The 25,782-nt window shown below is 37.5% G+C and overlaps 2 protein-coding genes across 2 annotated transcripts; one reads left to right on the forward strand and one right to left on the reverse strand.

Moving 5' to 3' along the window:
- The first annotated feature begins 9,712 nt into the window (after positions 1 to 9,712).
- Positions 9,713 to 14,287, forward strand: gpr27 (G protein-coupled receptor 27). The gene has a single exon (XM_027146326.2). It carries the CDS (start codon positions 10,273 to 10,275, stop codon positions 11,395 to 11,397), a length of 1,125 nt encoding a protein of 374 aa, XP_027002127.1. The 5' UTR covers positions 9,713 to 10,272; the 3' UTR covers positions 11,398 to 14,287.
- Positions 14,288 to 18,838: 4,551 nt separating this feature from the next.
- Positions 18,839 to 25,333, reverse strand: prok2 (prokineticin 2). Its single transcript, XM_027147300.2, has 3 exons — positions 25,001 to 25,333; positions 19,753 to 19,878; positions 18,839 to 19,392 (listed from the first exon to the last, which is right to left on the reverse strand). Exons 1-3 carry the CDS (start codon positions 25,070 to 25,072, stop codon positions 19,267 to 19,269), a joined length of 324 nt encoding a protein of 107 aa, XP_027003101.1. The 5' UTR covers positions 25,073 to 25,333; the 3' UTR covers positions 18,839 to 19,266.
- Positions 25,334 to 25,782: the final 449 nt, after the last annotated feature.

The following is a 25,782-nucleotide window of genomic DNA, read 5'->3' on the forward strand; positions in this document are numbered from 1 at the left end:
ATCTATTTTCAGGATACAGAAGAACAAGGAGCCCTGGAAGTGATGGTTATGAGCCCGACAGACTCCTGAGCTCAATATCATCACGTATGTCTGGGATTAGGTGGAGAGACAGAAGGTAGCCTACTAGTTCTCCAAGATGTTTGGAACAACCTACCTGCTGAGTTCCTTCAAAAACTGTGTGCAGGCGTACCAGGAAGAATTGAGGATGTTTTGCAGGCAAAGATTGCTCAAACCAATTCTGTTCATTTACAATTTCTCTGGAGGCAGACAACGATACTCCAAAGTGTAAGTCCAAAAATACACTGAATGCCACGAATGAGTTTTAGCTGATAAATAAAACAGCAAGGCCTGCAGTCCTTATCATTTTAAAATGGACCAGATGCACATAAAATATCCAATAAGGTAAATTTATATGATATTACTAGCAAGTTAAAGGTTTACACACATCTCTACATTGTCATAAAGCTTAATTAAATCAGAGCTTAGGTAGCTGAAAAGATAACTTTGCATTGGAACGTATTAAAATATATTAACGCCTCATAGGAAAATGCTCAGAGACTCACAGACGTTAAGGTGTAATTTATATCAACAACACAGGCTACAGGCAACATTACAGGCTACCAGGACTATCAGTTCTTGACAGAGGAGCATGGGGCATGGAGGTGCAGTGTATGGAGGGGTTTGCCTATCAGAAGGCAGAGGTAATATGCACATATGCAGTTAATTACTGTTAATCATAATTAGATGCAGTAGAGATATTATAAAATATTACACAATAGATCTCCCTCACATGTACTCTGTACCTATAAGGCTACACACACCTTTTTATTATTATTATTCAATGTAACAGATCAAGTGAAGCTGATTCATCATGCAAATCATTCTTGATGGGATTAATGCATGAATATTTGATTCACCAAATTAATATAATTTTGTTAGCCACTTTTTAACGCATGACTTGACTGAAAATATGAAAATAAATAACTCTGCACTTGCAGCCGCCCTGGCCTCAGTAACATATGGATTGTATTCATTATACCATATTGTAAAATTTTTTTTTTTTACTTGTTGAACAGGTTGCCATTAAATTTGATGATTTTCAAGGAGCGATGGCCATCGTAAGTACATTCTAAGATACAGATGAGCAATTCCTGCTAATTTGAACCAACCATTTTCGTTTCTGATATCAGCAGACTATTGCTGAAGACTTTAAATCTCCGTTATTCATCGATTAAATGTATTTATTCCAAACTGTGTCTCTTTTAATTTTAGCCTATAGAGACTATAAAGTCCCGTTCTGACCCGTAGCTGGTCCATTGTGAAAACGTCCTGGAGCTAATGGAGTGGTTGAAGATCCAGGATTACATGGTCTTGATATTAGAGAAACCCAGTCCCTGCACAGACCTTCTCAATTTTTGTGAGCTTCACATACTGTAGGATAGCAACATTGCTGTGCCAGAGGTGTTTTCCATAATGATCAAACGTGGGAAAATCCTTATCAACACGCAGAAGCTGCAAGTACAATTGAATGAATTTGTTTGAGGTGAACTGCGGAAGCTGCTTCACCTGGTCTATATCCAGTTGAGTTGGAAAAAATAGACTAAACCTGTATAAAATAGAATTAACTCCATTTAAAGAAGTTAAAACATGATTTAACGGTATTTGATTAGTATAAAATCCTGTAAAAGACAACACAATGCAACAAAAAACAACAATTGTGTAATACTGTGAACTCTTATACTGTGAACTCTGTGAACTATGCAAATGCTTAGATTTTTCAGTCATAATGCATTTTCATGTCTAACTGAATTAAATTCTTCGGATTTTCAAAGCATGCTAATCATCGGGGGCCTTGATGCATGCCACATACAAGTCTGAGGCTGTGATAGGAAAAGAAGAAAAGGAAAAAAATTATACTAGTGCTCCAAAACTGAGCCGCTTTACTGGTCACCTCTGTGGAAGCAGAAGGCAGTAAAGCAAAAATCCTCCTTCTGTAGAGGCAGAAGGTAAAAGTGCAGCAGCTGCTCCTTCTGTGGAAACAGGAGGTAGACCAATGTGACCCGCAGAGCCAGCGGCGTGAAGCAGTCAGCCGAGGCATGAGGTGCAGGGACGTCCTCTGCAGGACACGCATGTTAACCAAATTTCTTTAAGAAATGAACTAGAAGAAAAACAAAAAAAAAATAGCATTTCTAAAAATGAATACACTTACGGAACAAATACTGGAATTCATGACTTTACAATTCAGCCTTACACCCAGAAGGGGATGGGTTCCCTTTTGAGTCGGGTTCCTCTCAGGGTTTCTGCCTCATACTGTATAGTCTCAGAGAGGTTTTTTTCCTCACCACAATGTCTCATTGGAAAGGATCTATGTCTAAATTTAAAATCTAATAAAAATATCTGCTCAAAACAGAGAAAACAAAACCATAAACAACAAATAAAAAAGATAAATAATCAAAATAAAGAAATTAATCATTCAAACTCATTGTCTGATATCGATGATGAGAGTTAATCTTTGCATAATTAGTATTTCATCAAAGATTGTCTCGTCCTTTTTTACTGTATTGGAAGTAATGATAATGAAACGATTTTAACACTAGTGCACGAATCTGGGACGCTGACTCTTCACCACAGGCTGTAATGAATTGTTATGAAGAATCTGGTGTGCAGATTCTGGACTGTGGTGAAGCGTGGAACATGATATATATGATATATCATGATATACATAATATAAACACATTTCTCATGATGGATGATAGCACACCTACACACACAATATATAAAGGTTTATATGAACACTCACATTTTTTACACTAGAATACCAGCACCTCAAAATGTACAGTACTCCTGTTCAGTTTCAAGTCTAATACTCTCTTTGTCTCTTCACTCTTTCAAAAGTTCCCTTCCATTGTATCGTTTTTCATCGTAAAGCAACGACCGCTTGTGTAATGAAAACTTGAGTGCATATAACTTGAGAACATGGAAGGGCTAGAATTGTTCATTTTCGTTCAATGCACTAAATGTCAAGTTTCTTCAACATTCTTTGCCCAATTATTCCACTTTATAACTTAAACCAATGCACTAAACTCCAAATCAAATGAAACTACTTGTAACATCAATGGCCAATCACTCTGCTTAATATCCTGAGTGAAAATTTCATTTTTATAAATGTATCACTTTAGATGATTAAACTAGAGAATCATTGAACATCATTGAATCGTCATTAAACATTTATGCCCTAAACAACATGAAAGTCTAGCAACATTACACCTCAGATTTTTTATTAAGATATACAATCTCGCTGCTTTAGCGTGTGAATATTATTACAGTCAATATCTTAGAATCACAACAAACTACGGCTGGGTGAATAATCGATTCACCTAACTATCGTGATTCTTTTTAAAACGATTTTAAAATAGATTGTTTTACCCAAAAATCGATCTATATTTGTTTTTTGTTTTTTTATTGGGTGGTGGAGAGAAGTTACTGCATTTATTCCAGGAGAGGGCGCAATGCATTTGTTGTAAGTGTATAGTGTATGTGTGTATGTATGAAGTCTGTAGTGTGCCAGAAGCTAAACCATGGTGTTCAAACCAAACCTCTTCGAAGGTTCATGCTGCACCTTCATGTTTTAAATCTCAAGTTTGGAAACACTTTTACACATTGCTGAGAAAAACAGCACTAGACATGACTAAAACGTTCATTACCGAGACTTCACAGAGTTGACTGCATATTTTTTGGAGTTTTATACATGTTAAGTTTTCAGGAGTTTTTTTATTTATTTATTGTTATTTATTGGAACAGGTTAGCAAAGCACTTTATTTCAGTTTATTAGGTATTTGCTCTACTCATGTTGTTGCACATTTTACTATCATATTTGTGTGCAAATGTTCAGGGTACAAAAGCACTAAGGATCATGAGAGGTGCCGATACTTAGGTGTTCAGATCTGTCGTGGTCCTGTCTCACCAACACCCTGGTGAAGAAGGCCCAGCAGTGTCTTCATCATCTTTGCCCGGGGAGATGCTTTAAGGACTTTAAACTACCCTCTCAGATGCTAAGGGCATTTAAAACCATGCCAAGCCTGGTTTGGGAACAGTATTGAGCAAGACAGGCGTACTATCCAAAGAGATTTCTTTTTAAAATCTCAAATGATTTATTACAGATAATTTAATTTTGCTACTATTATTAATTATCCAGTACCTACTGTACATTGATAGAAAAGCTGGGAAAGATCAAATTATATGAATGATATGTTATTATTAGAATGAGGAGTCTTTTATTAAAGTCCTGGTGGTTTAGGCTTTAGGTAATTTGCCACGTACTGTATATATCAACGTAAATTGTGGGGTCTGTTGTTGGTAAATAAACCATTTTAATAGTTTTTATTACATATATGAAGATCTGATGACATTTTAGAAAGCATGCATACACATACGATCAAATATACAGAACATATAACAGTGCTAAACGTTGCTAAAGAGAAAACATTTGAAGGGGAGTTTTATATGATTATCCCTAAACTGAAGCAGTGACAAACCCATTTTCAGCATTTTATGTATGAAATGTGCCACATTTTCTGTTCCCAAAATGATCCATGAATTTTTACAGTAGCCTCTGCAGAATTATCCCTAGTTCTTCCTATGTATAAACAATGACATTTGTGCCTTCCTGTACAGTATGTGTGCCTTTCTGTATAGGATTATAACACAATACACAACCCATAATATGCTGTTTTTGGTCTGGCATCTTTTTATCCTAGTGCTAGAAATGATTATGAACAACTCTTCAATGCTTGATTTTACAAGCATTTATTTTGACTGGAAAAATACCCTGGCTCTTAAGTGTCCTTATTCATTTGAACAGAATTTGATGAGATTTCTGCCTGCTAGAATTGCCATGGCACACTTCTGTTTGATAGCTCAAATGCACTTCAATGTAAGATACTGTATGACAATACATAAGATCTTCTAAGCATTTGTGCATATTGTTTTCCTTTCCCGGCTGTGAAGTTAAGCAATGGAAATTCACCAAGTATCACTATAACTACTATAGGCATCATATCTTCTGGTCAAATGAGATCAAACCTTTTTCTCCTGTACATCATCATTATGTTTAATCTTATGAAGACTAATGGTATCGTATTCTGTACCAATATATTTCAACCTTCTTCCAGATCAACAGGATGACAATAATTTTGAAACCAAAATTGGAAAACAACTGAAAAAATGGTGTGTTTCAAAAGATATGTATTTAATTAAAGCTCTATGAGGAAACTCAAATCTCTTATTGCATCACATCTTTACTTTATTTTAATTTTATTTTTGCAGAGACTAACTACAAAATGAGCAGAAAAAAGTTTGATGCTGCAATGCAGCGAAAGATAAACATATTTTCTGCAGGCAGCATGTATATATATAGTATACAACACACACATAACACAAGTAAACACAACATGCAGTTAAATAAAGGTTTTCATTATTAAGGGAAAACAAAATCCAAACCTACATATCCCTGTGTGAAAAAGTGTTTGCCCCCTAAACCTAATAACTGGTTGGTCCACTCTTAGCAGCAAGAACTGTAATCAAGCATTTGCGATAACTTGCAATGAGTCTGTTACAGTGCTTTGGAGGCATTTTGGTCCACTCTTCTTTGGTCCTTGCAGAATTGTAATTCAGCCACATTGGAGTATTTGATAGCATGAACCATCTTTATAAGATCATGCCAAAGCATCTCAATAGGATTGAGGTCAGGACTTAGACCAGGCCACTACAAAGTCTTCATTTTGTTTTTCTTCAGCCATTCAGAGGTGGACTTGCTGGTGCGTTTTGGATCATTGTCCTGCTGCAGAACCCAAGTTTGCTTCAGCTTGAGGTCACAAGCATATGGCCACACACTGTCCTTCAGGATTTTTTGGTAGACAGCAGAATTCATGGTTCCATTTAACCAGGTCCTGCAAGTCTTCCTTTTCCTGAAACAGCAAAACAGCCCCAGACCATCACACTACCACCACCATATTTTACTGTTGGTATGATGTTCTTTTCTGAAATTTAGTGTTACTTTTACACGAGATGTAATGGGACACACACCTTCCAAAAAAATCCAACTTGTGTCTCATCAGTCCACAGAGTATTTCCCAAAAGTCTATACGTATATATCAGAAACCTCAGAGGCACAATTCTGGGATATTTATGAGAATGAAAGTGGTTTTAAACACCTGAGATCTTTAACAGTGTAACTCCAGAGGTTGCAGAGATAGGGTTGGCAATTATGGGAGGGTTGAAAATTAATGTCTAATATTACAGGGAAGGATATTCCCATAGTTCACCATGCTCCCTCTGATATGTCAGTACTGGTCCAAATATCTCACAAGGAAGCCATGTATCAAGGCTGTTCTCTGTTCTAGCACCTACGTGGTGGAAGGAACTAGATGTCTGAACAGCTAAGTCTTCAAATAATAACTAAAGATCTGCCTCTTCTTGGAATATTTCAGAAAGCCATTTATGCTAAACTTTTTGTTGTCTGTGTGGTTTTTTATACAATATTTCTCCATGACAAAGTCGTGCCTATGAATGTGAATGTAAGGGGAATGCGCTGGACAGGTTTCAGAAAACAGACACCTTGAATGGTGATCTGGCCTTGAGAAGAGCAAATGTGTGATAAGAAAAATCAATGGTGAGGTGATACAGTGGTTCTTGTGGAACTGGTAAGGGGTCGTGTTTCAGACCTAAGACTAAATGTAAAAAGAGCTATAAATGAACAGACACCAAGCGCTGTGCCGTGTGATCACTAAGGACCTTTCATACGGAGTCTGCTAGATTCAAAATGATTGTCAGGATACAATCTCTTACACGGACTGGAAAGGATACGGACCAGAGAAATGCTAACATTCAAGACCCTTCATTAATCTCAGACTTCCACCATGAACATCTATGCTGACCTGCTACCAGACCTAGGGACAGACCCAGACAAAGAAGCAAACTCAGACTTCATACACATCTGATGCACTTCCTGGTTCATAAAAAGTATAAACATTCATTCATTACGAAGATTTTCCAAACACGCTTTTAAAAATGTTGAGCTTTTTGAGCAGTGTTTTGTTTGTTGACCTGATGTGTCTTGACTCTTAATATGTTGACTGTTAAACTGTCTATTTGATAAACCTCTGGCTTTTATTCAACTGATCTTTTGTGTTTGGACATTTTCCTGCCCTACAACTCTAGATATCTGGAACTTTCTGCACACAGATGCTCATCCCATACCAGAATCTCCCATGTTAATCATTCACCAATATTTGTCTTCTTGTTGACACCCAGGTGATAAGACAAATTCCAAGGTTTGGAGAAACCTTTTGTCTTTTGTCTTGCATTGCATTGCACAGTTTATATCAATAGGTTAATCTTTAATTTTTGCCCTTAGCTCAATGTCGTATGTAGCTCTGTGATTCATGTCGCACCAAGGTGCTAGAGGAACATTATATATGGTTGAAAGGACAATAAAAGCTTGTTCACTCTTAAATTGACTTGAATCTTGGCACACCTAAGAGATTTGTTGTTTAATTTCCCAGATATGGGTGCATCCATAAAATAAGTACAGACAGAAACTGTCACAATCACCCTGCACAATTCCCCCAGACCACCAGAGGGCATCCTCACTCATATTTCTTTTTTCATTTGCCATCTGCCCCCACTATATTTCATATTTCTGCACACTTGTTCTGTATTATCCTATCTAATTTCTGTAGCTTTGTCCGAACATCCCTACTATTGAGTAGGACAGTAGCATTTAGTAGACATAGCATTTAGTTTTATGCTAAAGTGACGTGACATACGGCTAAGTACGGTGACCCATACTCAGAATTTGTTCTCTGCATTTAACCCATCCAAAGTGCACACACACAGCAGTGAACACACACACCGTGAACACACACACCGTGAACACACACCCGGTGCACTAGTCAGCCATTTACGCAGCGGCGCCCGGGGAGCAGTAGTGGGGTTCGTTGCCTTGCTCAAGGGCACCTCAGTCGTGGCCGGCACGAAACTCAAACCCACAACCTTAGGGTTAGGAGTCAGACTCTCTAAGCATTAGGCCACGACTTCCCCAGTCAATGTAATATGCCCGAAATTTCAGTATTCGTTAGTCACTCTTATCACCAACAAATGTTTTGGTGAGGACATAATAGCAAACAAGTAAAACATATAGTTACAAGTACTTATTATTATTTGTCAGAAGGTAACTCTATTTGGATTTAGCACCTGAACTAGCATTCATTAGTTATCTAGTTGGCTAGCAATCAGCCATGATGTTCCATTGTATTAAATCGTATACAAACATACTAACGTATTGTCTGTGGATTTCATGAATACTGTAATTCATGTTGATGAATGTTTGATTTCATGTTGTAGGAAGCTCTGACAGTGCCAGCACCAGTCCTTTCCAGCCAATGTTCATCTGTGTTCATCCATGGGTAAACTACACCTTTCACTATAGAAGAAGGCAATGATGGCAGTAATATGACAGAGCAATAATGAACCTATACACACATATTACACATATAATATTCTCAGGATATAATAGAGGATATTCTCAGGATAAACTAGAACACTAGTTTACGGAGAACCACAACATCTTTCCAGACCCTTGAACCAATACAAGATTTCACAATGTGTTTTCAGACTGATAAAGAGAAGGTAAAAGATAAAACCGGCAATCACTTGAAAAGACGTGAATTGTTGTTATTATGAGTTACGTGCATCTGACTGCTTTAGCATAGGAGCCATGGTGAAGGATTTTTGACAGTGGTGGGTGTCTGGTGCTTCCATAGTTGTTATTCCATGTTATTATTTCATATTGTATTATATATTTTTATTATTTGATCCAGATTATCAGAACTTTAATGTGAAACTTCGCAGTAGGAAAAATCTTTGCAAGTATTTTATACTTTTAGTGAGTGACCTGGCTGTTATGCTACTGCAAGGATGTGGTGCAAACATCATGAACACAGAGAAGGTCTAATGTTACTTAGGACCTGTGGATTTCACAACATGGCAGTATATATTGGAGGAATGCTTGCTAATCTAATCATCATCATTATAAATGCTATAAATTATAAATGCTAATACATTAAAAGGTATACACTGTTAAGGGGTTTACTATGTGTAACTAAAAATACCAGTGTGTATTAACCTGGAACCAGATGATCAGTGTGATCGGGGATGTGGTAGCCTGGCTTTTTGTGTTTGGAGAAATAAGCAGAGTGCGTTATTCTCTCACTTTTATGGAAGTCTACAAAGATTTTAATAGTAATGTATTTAATATTAATTAAAAATATACTCTTGTTAAAAAAAATACAGAATATTATCTTGCTTTTGGAAAAATAAGGTGAAATAGAGTGAGTATTGAAGAAAACACTCCCCTCTCCTCCTCCCTCCCCCTTCTTCCCCCCACCAGGCAGTCCCCTCTGCCCCACTCTGGCTCCTTGGCCGTGGCTTTAAGGTGTTGGACGACTGACCAGAAGGTCATGAGTTCGAGTCCCAGGTCCACCAAGCTGCCACTGCTGGGCCCCTGAGCAAGGCACTTAAACCTTAATTGCTCAGTTGTATAAATATATTTAAAAAATAAATATGTAAGTCACTCTGGATTAAGGTGTCTGCCGAATGCCAGACATGTGATCGAGTCTCTCTGTGTGTCTCCATCTCTGTGCTCTCTGTGTCTTTAAATGCTCTGTGCACGCGCGCTGGACTAGAGCAGGAGGCAGGAGGTCTTGTTGGTGTTTATACGGCACGCGCGTGCACACATGACCTATATCACCATACGGAGGTCCCCAGATGACCAAATCCGCCGCAAAACATCTGTCCAGCTGCTCATGAAGCCGAAGGTAGGTTGTGCTCTGTCGTTCCCGGAGGGTCCGCCAGGTTTTTCCCGCACGACGGAAATAAACACGGAACCTTCCTCGCTGTCGCTTTCCATCTCGGTGTGTTTAAACGCACGAGGACACGTTTGTGATGAAGATCAGGATCAGAAACACGACATTTCTTCATCTCAACGTGGGAAAACAGGTGCATGTCAAAGCGATTACTGAAGGAACGCTGCATTTAGGATCAGGACGATTTCAGATCACAGATAACATGAGGAACATTTGTGAATGCGTTCTGGTTGACTTAGACTAAATCGGGATCTTATGTGTTGATTCGTTTTTTTTTTTTAATGCACCGAGTTTACTTGATGCTGGATTACGGAGTCGGGGCGTCTGAGTGGACGGTGCGCATGCGCAGATGGCCAACGCAAGTGACCCCGGTGAAAGCAACAAGCCCTCGCTTCAGGACTATGTCATCACTGCCTCTGCTGTGAAACTGGCCTCTCTGGGTCTCATTGTAGGGGTCAGCTTGTTGGGAAACATGCTGATCTCACTGTTGGTGATTAAGGATCGTTCTGTTCACAAAGCACCATATTATTTTCTGGTTGATTTGTGCTTGGGTGACGTTGCAAGATCGGCCTCGTGCTTCCCATTCATGATGGCGTCTGTGGCACGTGGCTCGAAGTGGGCTTACGGAGCTATGAGCTGCAAAGCTGTGGCTTTTCTGTCTGCTCTGTTCTGTTTCCATGCTGCCTTCATGTTGTTCGGTGTGAGTGTCACGCGCTATATGGCGATCGCACACCACAGATTCTATGCCAAACGCGTGACGCTGTGGACGTGTGCTGCCGTCATTGGTGTTTCGTGGATTTTAGCAGCAGCCATGGCCCTGCCACCTGTGTTTGACATGAACACGTACAGATTTATGCATGAGGAGGAGCAGTGCATGTTTGAGCAGCGCTACGCAAGGGCCAACGACACCTTAGGATTCACTCTGATGTTGGCTGTGGTAGTAGGAGCCACACACGCAGTGTATGTCAAGATGCTCTGCTTTGTCTATGACCACCGCAAGATGAAGCCAGCCCAGTTAATCCCAGCCGTCAGTCACAACTGGACTTTTCATGGACCTGGAGCCACAGGTCAAGCAGCTGCTAACTGGATTGCTGGATTTGGACGTGGCCCAACACCTCCCACTCTAGTGGGCATCAGGCAGGTAGCACACAGTGCCAACAGAAGGCTGCTTGTCCTGGATGAGTTCAAGATGGAAAAGCGAATTGGAAAAATGTACTACATGATAACACTTGCTTTCCTGCTGCTCTGGGCACCGTATATTGTCTTGTGCTATGCGCAAGTATTGGTGAAGGATAGTGGCATGCCACGGGCATACGTGAGTGCTGCAGTCTGGCTCACTTTCGCTCAGGCAGCAGCCAATCCGCTTATTTGCTTTGTTTTTAACAAGGAGCTCAGGACACGATGCCGAGCTTGCTTCCCTTGCTGCTTGACTACACCTACACAAACACCCATGGAGCCATATTGTGTGATCTAAAGAAAGTGTCTGGTCTATATTTACCTTCTATTGAAAGATACTTCATAAGAACAAAACTGAGCTATAATGAACTGATCTGACACAGATCGATTAAACGAGGGTTAAATCATTACAACATGGGCCATTATAGGACGAACATCAACAAACAGGTGGTGTGATGCTTTACCACCTTTTGCAAGAAGCAAACCAAAATAGGATTTGTAAATGCAGAAAGAAACAAAGCATGGTTTACTGATGAAAAATAAAATTCCTAAATACACACATTTTGGATGATTTTACATTTATGGATTAATTTTTTTAATCTGGATTTGCCATTACCTTTGTCATTTGTGTGTCACCATGTTGAGATCAATTCACAAATTTGTGTTTTTCTTAAAGATGTTTCCTTTAGCCAGTCAGATGTGAGATTTCAATCCAGTTCACCATAATATGCTTTTCCCAGTGATATGCACAGAGCAGATTGTGTTTCATCATTCCAACATGGCTGATGCCCAGATTTCATACACAAGTAATGCAAACTCTCTCCTAGTTCAAAACACATTAAGAGGGTAGTAGTTTTTAGTCGTGAAATCCTGTGAAATGTGCAAACGCTGTCATCACCGTACACTCATTAAGGAACACTTTGCAGCCGACATGAAAAGTTATGCTTCTTGTATCAAAGCACTGAGCACAGCTTATAAAGGGTAGCTGGATTGAATTGAAGAATCTGATTAGATAAAGATTGCAAATGCAGATTCAGTAATCGATTCATAAATGTAAAAACAATTAGAAATTTGCAGACACTTGTGTATTTATGAATTGTGTTTTGCACTCGTGAATCGCATATTGTGAATTGAATTTTACTCTTGCCTTTGTAAATCTGTATTTTGTGAATGAAAGTATGGCTTTTTTTGGGAATGTGAATTAACCTGCGCATTTGTGAAACTAAGTTCATAAATGTATTCATGTATTCTATCTCCATATTCCTTCACCATCTACCATCTTACCAAAATACCAGGAAGTGTCCTCTTTCCCAAAAACTTCCCGAAAGCACTAATGCCTAAGACTCTGTCAATAAATGTAAGATAAACATCGACTTACAGAAAGCCTCTTTGATAAACGACGAGACATTTTCAATTCGTTATCATCGTTAGGCTTAAGTAATGAGGATCGTCCGCTGAACGAGTCTCTGTGAATGAGCTGTTGCTATAGAAACAAAAGCATATTAGATTATGTGCATTAATATAAACCTGTCTTTTGAATTACAGTGAGTATTTTTGTCAGAGCTGCTTTTTAGAGAAGATTAATCATCCAGGATGAGAGCGAGAGAGGTAAGACGTCAGGTTATTACTAATAAAGCAAGCTGTTAAACTACCGTAAGTCCGTAGGTTTGTATGGGGTTATACGTTTCTTTAAAAAAAAAAAAGAAAAAAAAATTTGGGAGTTGAATAATTTCTTTGTTTTCAATGGTAATTATTAAAGCTAATTAAAAAAACAATTAGCATGTTGTACATTTGCAGTATGTACAGGTGTAGTCGTGAAAAGTCATTCGGCATACTGAGACACTCCAAACGTGCCCGAGGTGCACAATGGGGAAAGAGACGCTTCACCAGCTTGCTGTATTTTATCAGTTACGTAGGAGGAGCTTTGTAAATCGAGACAAAGTAAATTAACAGACCGTTTTGCCTAAATGAAAGTAGATGGTACAGTTTAATGCTCCAGAAATAAAGCAGGTAATTTAGGACTCTAGGATGTAGGACATGAGAGGCACTCAGCCTACAGGAGAATACTTTGTTTACTGTTTTATACATGTATACTTAATTTGATATTGTTGGCTCAAATCAGTTATTTATGCTAACCTTACTTTTTTTTTGTTAGATTTGTGGAATGCACGATACATACATTAGGCATTCAAGAATAACGGGGCCTTTAAGAGGGATGGGGCTAGCAATGAAGGGGAGAAGAAAGAGGCTTTTTGGAGAGCAGCAGGGAAACCAGATGCTGACACTGGATGAGAAAAAATGTTTCAAGGTACCAGACATCAGTTTTTTTTCAGACATTATAAATTCATTGTATTCTGCTGGAGCTAGAAGCACAGCATTACACATGACACATAAAATATGCCATCGACTGGGAAAAGTTTCACATCCATTAAGGGTGATACTCCATTTCAAACATGAGAACACGGTAGAGGTGGTAGAGTCCATAGTGCACGTGTGTAAGTGTGTAGTGTGTAGTAGCCATTTGGGTTGCAGCTCTTGTCATTTTTGATATCGGAATAATTGTCTATAATCAAGCATAAAATTTATGCAAGATAAGGAGTCATAACGGAATGAAACAAAAGGTGGAAATACAGGTGGAAATCACCTCTCACACAACGCTTCATAAATAGTTTCATCTCATGTGTCTGAATGTTTTCTTTTTTCAAGCATTTGGCTAGATATGGGTTTGTAGCTTCCTAAAAGGTTCTCTTTCACTCTCTTTGTGTTGGGAAACACTCTGTTGTATGATTGTACATAAGACTTTTCTATGTCCCAGGGGGACAAACCAAAGAACCTCAAGGGTTGGAGATGAGTGCAACAAACACATGTTTCTCAACAAGCCTATTTTCATATAACATCTGAATAATTCATTTATACGTCATTATTTTTGCTATGTAATATATTTGCAATTCCTTTAACAGATTTCTTTTTCATATGGTGCGTCAAAAGTCTTTTTCTTCATATTTCATATCGTTTCATCTTCCGGTTATTTAACTGTTATTAAAAAGGGTTTTTTTTTTAAATATCAGGACTTGAACATACTTCTATTTATGTTTTTGTTAAAAAAATAACATGGACTGCTGTTCCAGAGACTTTTGCATCATCTGTGTTGGAAGTCAAATAAAGTTGATTGTCACAACATGTTTAAACACGGCCTATGAATTATTTTTATAATGTATTCGCTTCTATACATTAAGCCCTTTATCCTGACTAATATGAAGCTAGATATAAGCTGTGTATATGCATTAAATGCGGATATAAACTTTTGTAGAAAGGACATTAATTACGTTTACATTATTTACTTTCGAGTGTCACCCAAATGAGGATGGGTTCCTTTCTGAGCCTGGTTTCTTCCTCATATCTTGTCAGGGAGTTTTTCCTTGTAACCGTCACCTCTAGCTTGCTCATTAGGGATAGGGAGATATATATAGTATTTAAAGTAATTTTTTTTAATTAATTTTAAAACTTTAATTGTATATATTCATTTATTTATTTGTATCCTTATTTTTTTCTTCTTCTTTTTCTTCTTATTATTATATATTTGTTTTTTTTCTTCTCTCTCATCTGTTTCCATACCTCTGTAAAGCTGTTTTGAGACAATGGGAAATTGTTAAAAGCACTATACAAAGAAATTGAATTGAAATGTCATATGAGAAGGAGGAGAAGGAGTGTGAGGGCTTTTCCAGGGATCACATTCACTCCGCTGTCTTGCACAAAGTCGCATGGTATTCACATATAGTTTGTTGTGTTACTGGACAAGCCCAGTTCTTGTCACCAACTGTAGCATGATCGTGTCTCCTGTCCATTAGGTACAAGGCCAATGTTTCTGAATACAACATGAATACACGTTTCCATTCATTTAATATGATTCAAACTGCTAGTGTATGAATGAATCTAGATACTGGTACAATGTAATGCAGATACTGCACTGTAAAATGTCAAGTTTGTACATATGTTTGTCATTTATGCCTTGGCGTGTAGCTAAGAGGGATACGATATTGCTTCATTTGTTCTCCTATGATGTGTTTCACCCCCTAAGTTTACCTCTAACTAAGGTTCTGCTCTGTGACTTTGTTTCTGGAGTAAAGGGGAACTGATTTGTAATACCAGTTGCTCTCTTTCACTGAAACAAATGTTCTTTTAAAGCAACTGTGTAGGCTACAAGAAGATGTTGCATTAAGCTGTCCATTGATTGTAGAGTTTTTCTTCACTGCATCCTGTTAAAATAGATGTTATCATAAAGGGGTTGGTAAAAATAAGCCAAACGTGCCTTTCAGCTGACACTGAAACTCCACTCGAGCCATTATGCTGCCTGTCATACTCCTTCTACAGCTTAGCTTTGAAAATGACTGAATCCACACTGGCATTTCCTCGAGTGATTTTCATCTCTGTCAAGGACTTTACTGGATTACTGTATTACAAAGCAAATGCTTGCGAAAAAGAAAAACTCTTTTTAGGCTTTTTAAAAAAAAGATACACATTTTATTTACTTATTTGATGTACTTATTAAAGCATTAGAATGGAATTTAGAATGGAAACAGTCAAAATCGTGGAGAACATACAGCAAGCAAAATATGCAATATGTCCTTTACTATATATGCATTTAATTGACACGAACAAAGCATTTAATAAATCAACCCATACTGGTATGAGCCGGTTACTGTGCTTACCCATGTATACGTCCTTGTCGTGGACCGTGTCCTGTATGTCATACCATACAATGAATGTAAATACTGTAAAGAAAACTCTGAAAGTTTGGTATAGTTCAGATAGTATCAGATGTTTGAGGCCTGCAGAAAGCAAGCAAACTTTGTTGAGTGTATTTTTCTTTCCAGAGGCCCCTTTAATTTATTGTCTTATAAATCAGGTGAAACGAATTTGTTTAAAAGGTTATTTTGGATCGCGTTCGAAACGTTTCATCATGGCATCATCAGTCGATCAGGCAGTTAATCAAGGTATTGTTTGTATGCATGTCATTAAGATTAAGACTGTAACACCTACTGTCAGTTATTCTCTGAAATCTAGCTTTCATGCTTTGTGTCTAAGAAAGCAGTTTTTATTATACAGTATATCAGTCAGGCTGCCGTCATTCCAGTACAGCTACATCACTCATTTATAATGATAAAGTATGCTGTCTTGCTAATAAGAAGCTTTACACTGCCCTTTCAGTGATGTATTGACTGGTTTGATTCAGTGGATCACTCATTGCTATTGACAAATTTGCTTTTGCTTGGACTAGAACCAGCTGGCTGTAAGTGATTATATGATTTGTGGTTGGAATTGAAAATCCACACAGGGCATATTTATAGCAATATAAGGAACCATCTTGCATAGTAATGTTATTGACTATTCTTATGAACTTCATGGTTAAATGACGATGTACTATAGGATATCTACAGTACACAAACACACACACTAGGCTGTAGGCATGTAGGCTGACACCACTCTTTTGTGTGGTCACTGTTGTTTGTATCTTTTAGTTAATCTTCAAATGCCCAGTTCTGTTCTTGTCTGACACGACTGGAACTTATCTAGTCTTATCTGGTCTTATGCTATTTCAGCCTAGCAACGTCGAGGTACAACACTATATATTCTGAGATAAAAGGGAGATTACCATAATCTTCCTGTCAGCTCAAACCTAAGGCCACATAACACGCATTGTAATTTTTTTTTCAAGTCAAGTCAAGTTAAGAAGCTTTTATTGTCATTTCAACCACATATAGCTGTTGCAGTACACAGTGAAATGAGACAACGTTTCTCCAGGATCAAGGTGCTACATAAAACAAAGACAGGGCTAAGGACATGTAAGTAGTCTTAGCCACATAAAGTGCAACTGTGCAACCTGGTGCAAACAGTGCAGGACAAGACAAACAAGACAGTGCAGGACAAAAAACAGTGCAGACATAAAGTTACAAGACAATACAAAAAGTACAAAAAATGCAATACACAAAAGACAATAAACAGTAACAGAAACAGCACCGAATGACCAGTGTAAATACTGAATGTTCAAACAATATTTTGTGCAGTAACATTAGAATGAACACAGTTTCTTAGCAGCAGGTCCTTTGGATAATATATAGAGTTGTGCAAAAAACAGCAAATGATTGAAATATTGTATAGTATGTGCGTAATGGCTGAGATATTGTACAATATGTGCAAAAACAGCTGAAATGTTGGACAGTATGTGCAAAAACAGCAGAAAAGTGTGCAAAACAGTGTGTGAGTTTTGTGAGGGTCTATGCAGTCCATACAGATGATGTGTGTATGTTGTGCTCAGTATAGTACAGTTCAGTTATTGAGAAGTCTGATGGCTTGTGGGAAGAAACTGTTACACAGTCTGGTCGTGAGGGCCCGAATGCTTCGGTACCTTTTTCCAGACGGCAGGAGGGTGAAGAGTGTGTGTGAGGGGTGTGTGGGGTCATCGACAATGCTGTTGGCTTTGCGGATGCAGCGTGTGGTGTAAGTGTCCATGATAGGGGGAAGAGAGACCCTGATTCACCATTATTTTAAAGACTAGAAACTGCTATGCATGAAAATTCTAGGAGATTCGCTGGTTCTGAGATCAGCCTGTCTAAAAATCACTGAAATCACATGTTCTTCTTTTCGAATGTTTGATGTGAGCATTAACTGAAGCTCTTGACTTGAATCTGCATGATTTTATGCATTGTCCTTCTGCCACATGACAAGTTTGTTGCTTGAATATGCAGGTGTACAGCACAGCGTTCCTAATAAAGAGGCCAGTGAATGTATGTTTCACAGACGCTAATTTGAGAACCATGAATTTTCAGACAGCTAGAGAGTTGTTTCAAGATCTCACTAATATACCACTGATATACAGTAGATCTCTAAGCTATAAGTTACAGCATAGAGGAGCTATCTCACTTCTACTGTAAGGATCTTCTGCTTTACTCAGGCTTTGTGGTAGAGTTCTGTATGATGTCATGAAAAAAAAACACCTCAAATACTAATCATCTGAGATAACCTAAAGTAGTCATTTATGTTTAGGCTTTCAGGACATTTTATGGTGCTAAGCAAACAGATAATAGCTTGGACATTCAAAGCTGTACACATTGCTTTTAACAGGAAATATTTAGCATCATTATCAGATAGTGGACTAAAAAAAATTCAGGCAGCAAGAACAGCTGTGTTAAATCGAGTTTGTTAAAACATCGGTCAAGAGACCAATAAGAAAACTCTCAACACTATGTTGAGAAAAAAAGGATAACACTCCAATCAATAAGTATTAACAGAAGCACAGACCAACCATTTCTAAAGATTTTTCTTTTTTCTTTTTTTTTTTTCTTTTTTTTTTTTTTTTGAATATCATGAATAACAACAAGGGGGGCACGGTTCGATTCCCGCCTCCGCCTTGTGTGTGTGGAGTTTGCATGTTCTCCCCGTGCCTCGGGGGTTTCCTCCGGGTACTCCGGTTTCCTCCCCCGGTCCAAAGACATCCATGGTAGGTTGATTGGCATCTCTGGAAAATTGTCCGTAGTGTGTGATTGTGTGAGTGAATGTGAGTGTGTGTGTGCCCTGCGATGGGTTGGCACTCCGTCCAGGGTATATCCTGCCTTGATGCCCGATGACGCCTGAGATAGGCACAGGCTCCCCGTGACCCGAGAAGTTCGGATAAGCGGTGGAAAATGAATGAATGAATGAATGAATGAACGAATAACAACATAACTCTATGTCATGCAACTATTATTTAATACCAAATTTTACCAGTCATGTTAGGGAGGTGGAGAACCTGAAGGAGATCTACAGAGAGCAACCAAAGCTCAGGTTTGAACCTGGGATCTTGGAGCAGTGAGGAAGCAATGCAAGTGAGTTGTGAAACCATGCAACCAAATCATTTGTGACCTGTAATTGCATCAACCAGACAAAATATTTAAAAGAATAATAGAGTACTTCATTGTTCATGTACAGACTTTGTTGCAACAAAATGTAATTATCTTTAGTTTTATTAATGAAGACATTTTGAGACAGATTTGATTAGTCCTGGCTCAACATATTATATGTAAGGACTTTTTTTTCTAAATAAATAACAATATTTCCATAAATGAACTAAACAAATTGGACATTATACATTCTATATAGCCTTCATAGCACATATGAGCATGTATATAGATCAGAGATAATAATCTTGGAACTTGGATAGTGAGAGACATCTGGAGTTGCCTTCCTCTGTAGTAATACATGCCAAGTTTGGCAAACATGGGCATGTGTGATGGAGTCTCTTCCCACCGAATGGAACCTGGAGATCACAATTATTGCAGTAAGCAAACAAATTAAGAAGCATAAAAACATTCTGGTAAATGCTTAACCATCTACGAGGCTACGAAATCTGTCTCAAAATTTCAATCTATCTAAATGAGTAAGATTTTGCTCAAACTGAGTTTAACCACTGCGTTTATCTGCTTCCGGCAATAGTTATGCTGTGTTTATACCCTTAAACTGCATACAGAGCTCAAAAATATTTGATTTGGATTTGATTGCTAAACATGATTTCTAAAGCTTCAAGAATGTGAAGGACACAGTGGTATGAAAGCAAAGTGTAATTGCCGTATTGAATGGATTGAAATGATTAAAAAAAAAAAGAAATAAGTAATTTCACCTTATGGCTCATAGGATGGCATTCTTCTCCCTCCATTCCCATCGGCACACACATCCGAAGGCTGCGTATCCACAGGCTGACCGCGCAGCACATACTGCCACCACACTGGGAATCTTTTGTACATGACTACACACACACACACACACACACACACACACACACACACACACACACACACACACACACACACACACACACACACACACACACACACACAGAGAGTCATACAATGCGTTGATTTAAACTCAGCAGATTTATTGAATCGTCTGTTTTATTGTAAATGTACAATGATACGCAACGCTGTGTGGTAACAAAGAATTGTTAAATTCCTTATTCTACAGTAAAATAAACAATAACTATATATTTTTTTCTGCACACAAAGAACCTTTATCAAAGTTCCATATAAACAAGAGGAGATTTGAGTGACATATAAACAAACCTGTATCTGATTCATGAAACTGCCATACAACAACAAAAGCTGTGATTCAATAAAAAGCAAATAATGAATCAGCTTCAGCTGCTTGATAAGAAGCTCCATCCTCTAGTGCCTTATTTACATGACATATGCCCAATATGAATATTGCATACCCCAGTATAATGGCATGCTCCAATATAATGCTCTTTGCACTTCATTTTCCTTCACATTCACAGCCTGACCAGTGATCTTTTAACAGTAGGTTATTTATCCAGAAATTGTGATTGCATGTTTAATTATTCACAGGAGGAAACCAATGGTAAAGTAATTGTGTTCTGTTGAGGCAATTTCTCGTTCAGCTTCAATAGCATTTGAATACTTATGCAAGCATGATACTTACCTTTTTTTTCCCTAAAAGTATTTGATAACAAAAACACACTGTCATCTTCCAATAATTGATTTTGAGTTTCCGTGTTTTTAATTAAATATCCATTAGAATGAAATTTCAGGGTACCATTTATAATTTGAAAATACGAGAAATTTAGTCAGGGGTCTGAATACTTTTGCAAGGCACTGTATATGTACAGGTGTTGACAGTGTAAGCCATTAAAAGAAAAAGGTGAAATAATAGCTATATTAATATTATATACTATATAAATAATAGCCAACATACAAATGTTCACTTTCAATTAACTAAGAAAATAAGATTGTGTATTAATACAGACTAAGGAAATTAAGTAATCACTTGGGATAGGGCATTTTATGGACCAGCAGTTTCTATCCTTTTCTGATAATGTCTCTATTGATATCCGTTTTGATCCCTTGACAAAAAAGGCTAATTGAAGCAAAACATATATAAATGAAAAATGTATCGATATCTGCTTGCCTTTTGGACCCACCACTGAAAAAGGAAAGAAAGTTAAAAAAAAAAGTATATGAAAATAGCTTCTTTCTGATGTTGTTCAAAATAAAGATAAGTATTATCTTCAGTAGAAATTCAGACTCGATCCATCTCCATGACATCTGTGAGCTGGAAAGGAAAAATTACAATGCCATGACCTTCTGAATGTGGATTTAATTTTCTGAGCAGGTTATGCAGCTTGATCAAAATGTCATGATATCTTCATCCATCAACCTCTCAAAGGAGGGTTTGCATGTTCCAACCACTTTGAGCCATCACGTTGTGTAATATCAGCACACATTCAGCAGCTATACATTTATCTTTTCTGGTCTTGTAGAATTCCTTTCAGGCTCCTGGTAGGAGTTGCTCATTCTCCTGTTTTCCCAATTAACAGCAAGATGATAAATGACAGCACATATTGTAGGAGAAATCCTCAACAGCAAAATCTATCAGACATTGGTATGTAGTCTCATAATAAGACTTTGGAATCATGGGAAATAACATGGTCAGCAGTGGTAAACTTGAGTGTGCATTTTGGTTGAGGAGTTCCAGACCTGTATCCAAGCTAACTGCTTCCACCTGCTAGGTAGACTTGTCTCCTGCAGTGTCTTTGGAATAATGCAGCATTTTGAAACAAGACATGACTTGGAATGAATCAACTCATAACTCAAACATGAACCTGAGCAGAGGAAGCAGATATAACAGCATTGAGCATTGACTGTAACATAGAATACTTCATCGGTAGACTTAAAACAACTGGAATACATGATTAGGAAAATGGTGGAAGGGGAGACATGGGGAGTTTTTTTGCTTTGTAGTCTCTTAAGGCTTGAATTTGACCCACATAGCATTCTTGCTTGGCTTGGAAACTAGCTATAGGCAATATGATTCCATTGAGATGGAGTGCCATCTGAACTGCAGTGCTGAGAGTGGAGCTGTTACTGTGGCATAGGATATGGAGTTCCTTCCATTTACAATAATATTCATACAGATTTGGCTTTAATTAATCTGGGGTTTTGTTTTTTGGCAGTTTGGGCAAGGTGGCTTGATGTTTGCCATGTTTGCCTTAGACCTGGGGTTGGGGGTTCAAGTCCTGCTTCTACACTGTACACTGAAGTGTCATGAAAATGTTGGATGCATAGTCGGGATGGCTGAGTTAAATTAAAGTAAAATAGAAACAAATATTTTCAATGCATTTTCCAAATTACTTTGTTTTTGTATTTTGCTCATCCATCCATTGTCCTGTGTCGCTTATCCTACACAAGGTTGCAGGGAACTTGGAGTCTATCATAGGGCCCAAGACAGGGGACACCCTGGACAGGGTGCCAACCCATCACATGGCACAATCTAATATACAATAGAAAAATTCCCCACTATGCATCTAACACTTTAATGACACAAGAGTGAAGAGTGCAAGATATAGTATCTATGGGCCTCCCTTTCTATTTCTTGAAAATGTATCCATTTATGACCTGCCCCTTGAGGGCCCTTTCCACCTAGCAGCCCTGAGATGTAATATCTACCTTTATCACCACCACCACCACCACAGTGAAACACCTTGCAGGAGAAGTGTTTATAGGTAAAGGCTAAAGGAAAGTCAAGTAGAGCCATTAAGAAGACTCATTTAATGAATCCAGTCCTGTAGCCTCACAAGCTGGAATCCAGTCACGGAGGCAATAGTGGCCTTCCAACCAATTCTGCTGATATTTGCTATCCAGCAATAAAACAGGAAAAAGTGGTGCCAGTGCACTTGGGTCTTTTCTCCCCCTCACGGTTCCTCCACCAATCTGTTCACTTTGCAGACCCTTCCTTATTCTCCATTCATTCCACTTCCTCCATAATACAATTGGAGGAAAGTACATTCCAGTCTCCTCTGTATGCATGAGCTCACATACACCCATCTCTGGCTAGTATCTCGGTGATTGACAGGATAGGAAGAGTTTGTCATCCAACTAACCCAGAGCGTACGGCCAATTTTGCTCCTTTCTATAGAATACAGCCTCGCAATCTCATAGTGATTGGTCATCGATTTTCCTTTGAGCTACTTGGGAGTCCTTAACAAAAAAAATGACTTGTTTTTCCATTTTAAAATATTCACACATACTAGAGGGCACTGGCAGGTGTATCGTTGTTCATTGTGAATGTCATGTGAATATGTCTTGTATGTCTTCACCTGTGCTTGATTACTCCTAATGTGGTTTGCTATTTATACCCTTCCTCTTGTGTCGACTCATGTTCAAAATTTTAGCTGTTTCGGTTCTCTGTTCTATGTTTTTTTATGAATGTGCTTTTTTAGTGATATTTTTCAGGTATGTTTCCAAGTATTTGCTTTTCTATGTTACGTTTTTGTTAATAGATCATGGATTTTTTTCATCCTGCGTGTGGGTCTGGTTGAATACGTTCTCTGATATCGTGACCGTTTGCTTCTGCCTGGAGGTTACGACATGAAAATAAATCCTAATCAGTTTGAATAGCAGATTGCTGTTTATCAGGTCTTATTACATGAATTATTCAGAGTTCATCTTTCAAATGCATCAATTGCTGAACTACTGAAAGATGGCTGCCGCTTAGATCTAGAGGTACAAATGATGATCAGGAGGCTTAAATTAAAATACACATACAGGGAAAATATGTATGGAAGTAAAAGGAGTGAATGGCTCACTGTTTTATTTGTCATCTGTCAAAGTAGTGCTTGTTCGACACTGACACTGACACATTTTTGTTTGTTTTGTTGTAGAAATTTAAAGAAATAAATTTAAAGATTTTTAGACATCATAAAAATACATATTATATGGTCTTTCTTAAACTTGTATTTTGTAAAAATAAACTTAAATGGTAAAGTTGTATATAATGATATACTTCACCCCCAAAAATGCAGCATTGTTATTCTATTTTCTTCAGTGATAAAGACTTAGTTTGAAAGCAGTTATTTCCCTTAAATTTCACCAATTGCAATATGCAAGATCATTTTATTTATTCAGAAATAAATTCATATGTCAGAAAGGGGTTTTCAATGATCTTACTCCATTTTATTTCTAAACTAATCAAGTAAATAATAATAATAATAATAATAATAATAATAATAATAATAATAATAATAATAATAATAATACATTTTATTTAAACGCACCTTTCAGGGCACTCAAGGACACCGTACAGTTGAGTAGTGATGATAAAATCAATACAACAATACAACAAACAACAATTATTGACATTAAATAGTTTTAAATTGATCAGAGAAAGCTCATTTAAACAAGTGAGTTTAAAAGTAGTCAGACAGTCACTTTCTCGTATAGATTGTGGAAGGGAATTAAAGAGATTAGGAGCAGCACAACTAAATGCCCTAGACCCCATAGTGGCTAAACAAACAGAAGGTACAACAAGGGAAACAGATGAAGAAGAGAGTACGCTTGCAGCTATTGTGGTGCACAATTATGAATATGATATTATTTTTAACATTCAATGGCAAAATAACAAAATTCACAAAAGATAGACTTGATTTTGAAAATCAAATTGCAGCTATTTATATATTGACTGAGATCTACCTAACTATTTTACTTGTAATAGGACAAACCCGAACATTTATTGCATTTAAAATTTTTTTAATGCATTTATGATGATTCTGCATATAAACAAATTAACAAGTGGCTTCAGATTTTGTCTGTTCACATTCAAGCACTGCGACACATCCCAAAAAAATAAGAAAATTCACTACAAAAATGTAATGAGTTCTAAAATAAATAAATAAAACACACAGTAAGTATTAAATATCCTTATTAAATAAATTTTATAAGTGTGATAGATTCTATTACAAGCTATTAGGATCATTTAAACAATGAACCATATCATATAATTTCAATGTAGGGATTAAAGAAGTAATTCATTTAAATTAAGCCTTTCAATAAAACCCTGATTAAATCTGCATTACTCACCCCTGTGATGACGGCTCCAGAGCCGTATGACACCAGTAGCAAGAAGAAAAACAGACAGAAGCTGGACCTCATGGCTCACACCCTGGATTTCTTGTTTTGGAGTTCAAAGTGCAAAAATAATTTAATTTTGTAGAAGTATGCTATGTTTATATTCACGGTACTAGGATGTACTGGTAAAAAAGGATGGTCTCATAATGGGTGTGTGGAGCCTGAGGGAGTGTGTGAGATTGTGGGACCAAGAGGTGGCCTTCAAGATTGATTTATATACAACACGCTCCATTCAGACCCAGTGTGAGTCATTCAGATATTTATTTTTTTTTGTTAAAAAGAAGGACATGGAAGGGGGCAGAGTTTAAGTGTAAGAATAAAAGAAATTAAACTGACACATTCTAACATATTTAATATTAAGCAGGCTAATGGAAAAACGTATTTATTAACATACAAAAGGTACTTCAAAATTAGGGCTGTTTTAAAACCCGAAACTAGTTCCCACTAAAGTAACCTGCCCAAATTTGTCAAGGCTAAAGTATTATTTTACTATAATGCTTAGAAAAGAAAATACGACAAGAACAAAAAAACACATCCTTGACTCTTATACACTACCAAGGTCCCTCTGAATTATTCACATTTGGATTTAACATCCACTCAGTGAGTCATGGAGAATCTACAGCAACATAGGAACGGAAATTAAAAAGTGTAAGAAAAAAAAAAAGAAATCTGAAAAGAAATCAAAGCTGTGATTCATCAATGAATGTGTAACCTTTTCAGCTGCTGTGCCCTTG

The sequence above is a fragment of the Tachysurus fulvidraco genome, chromosome 5 (assembly GCF_022655615.1).
Source record: "Tachysurus fulvidraco isolate hzauxx_2018 chromosome 5, HZAU_PFXX_2.0, whole genome shotgun sequence".
Lineage (NCBI taxonomy): Eukaryota > Metazoa > Chordata > Actinopteri > Siluriformes > Bagridae > Tachysurus > Tachysurus fulvidraco.

Excerpts from the sequence above, each read along its gene's own strand:
- gpr27 (XM_027146326.2), top strand. The coding sequence starts at position 10,273 with ATGGCCAACGCAAGTGACCCCGGTGAAAGCAACAAGCCCTCGCTTCAG.
- prok2 (XM_027147300.2), bottom strand. The coding sequence starts at position 25,072 with ATGAGGTCCAGCTTCTGTCTGTTTTTCTTCTTGCTACTGGTGTCATAC. Across the intron at positions 19,879-25,000 it reads CTGGAGCCGTCATCACAGGG|TCATGTACAAAAGATTCCCA; the intron begins GTGAGTAATGCA and ends GTGTGTGTGTAG. Across the intron at positions 19,393-19,752 it reads GCCATCCTATGAGCCATAAG|GTTCCATTCGGTGGGAAGAG; the intron begins GTGAAATTACTT and ends TGTGATCTCCAG.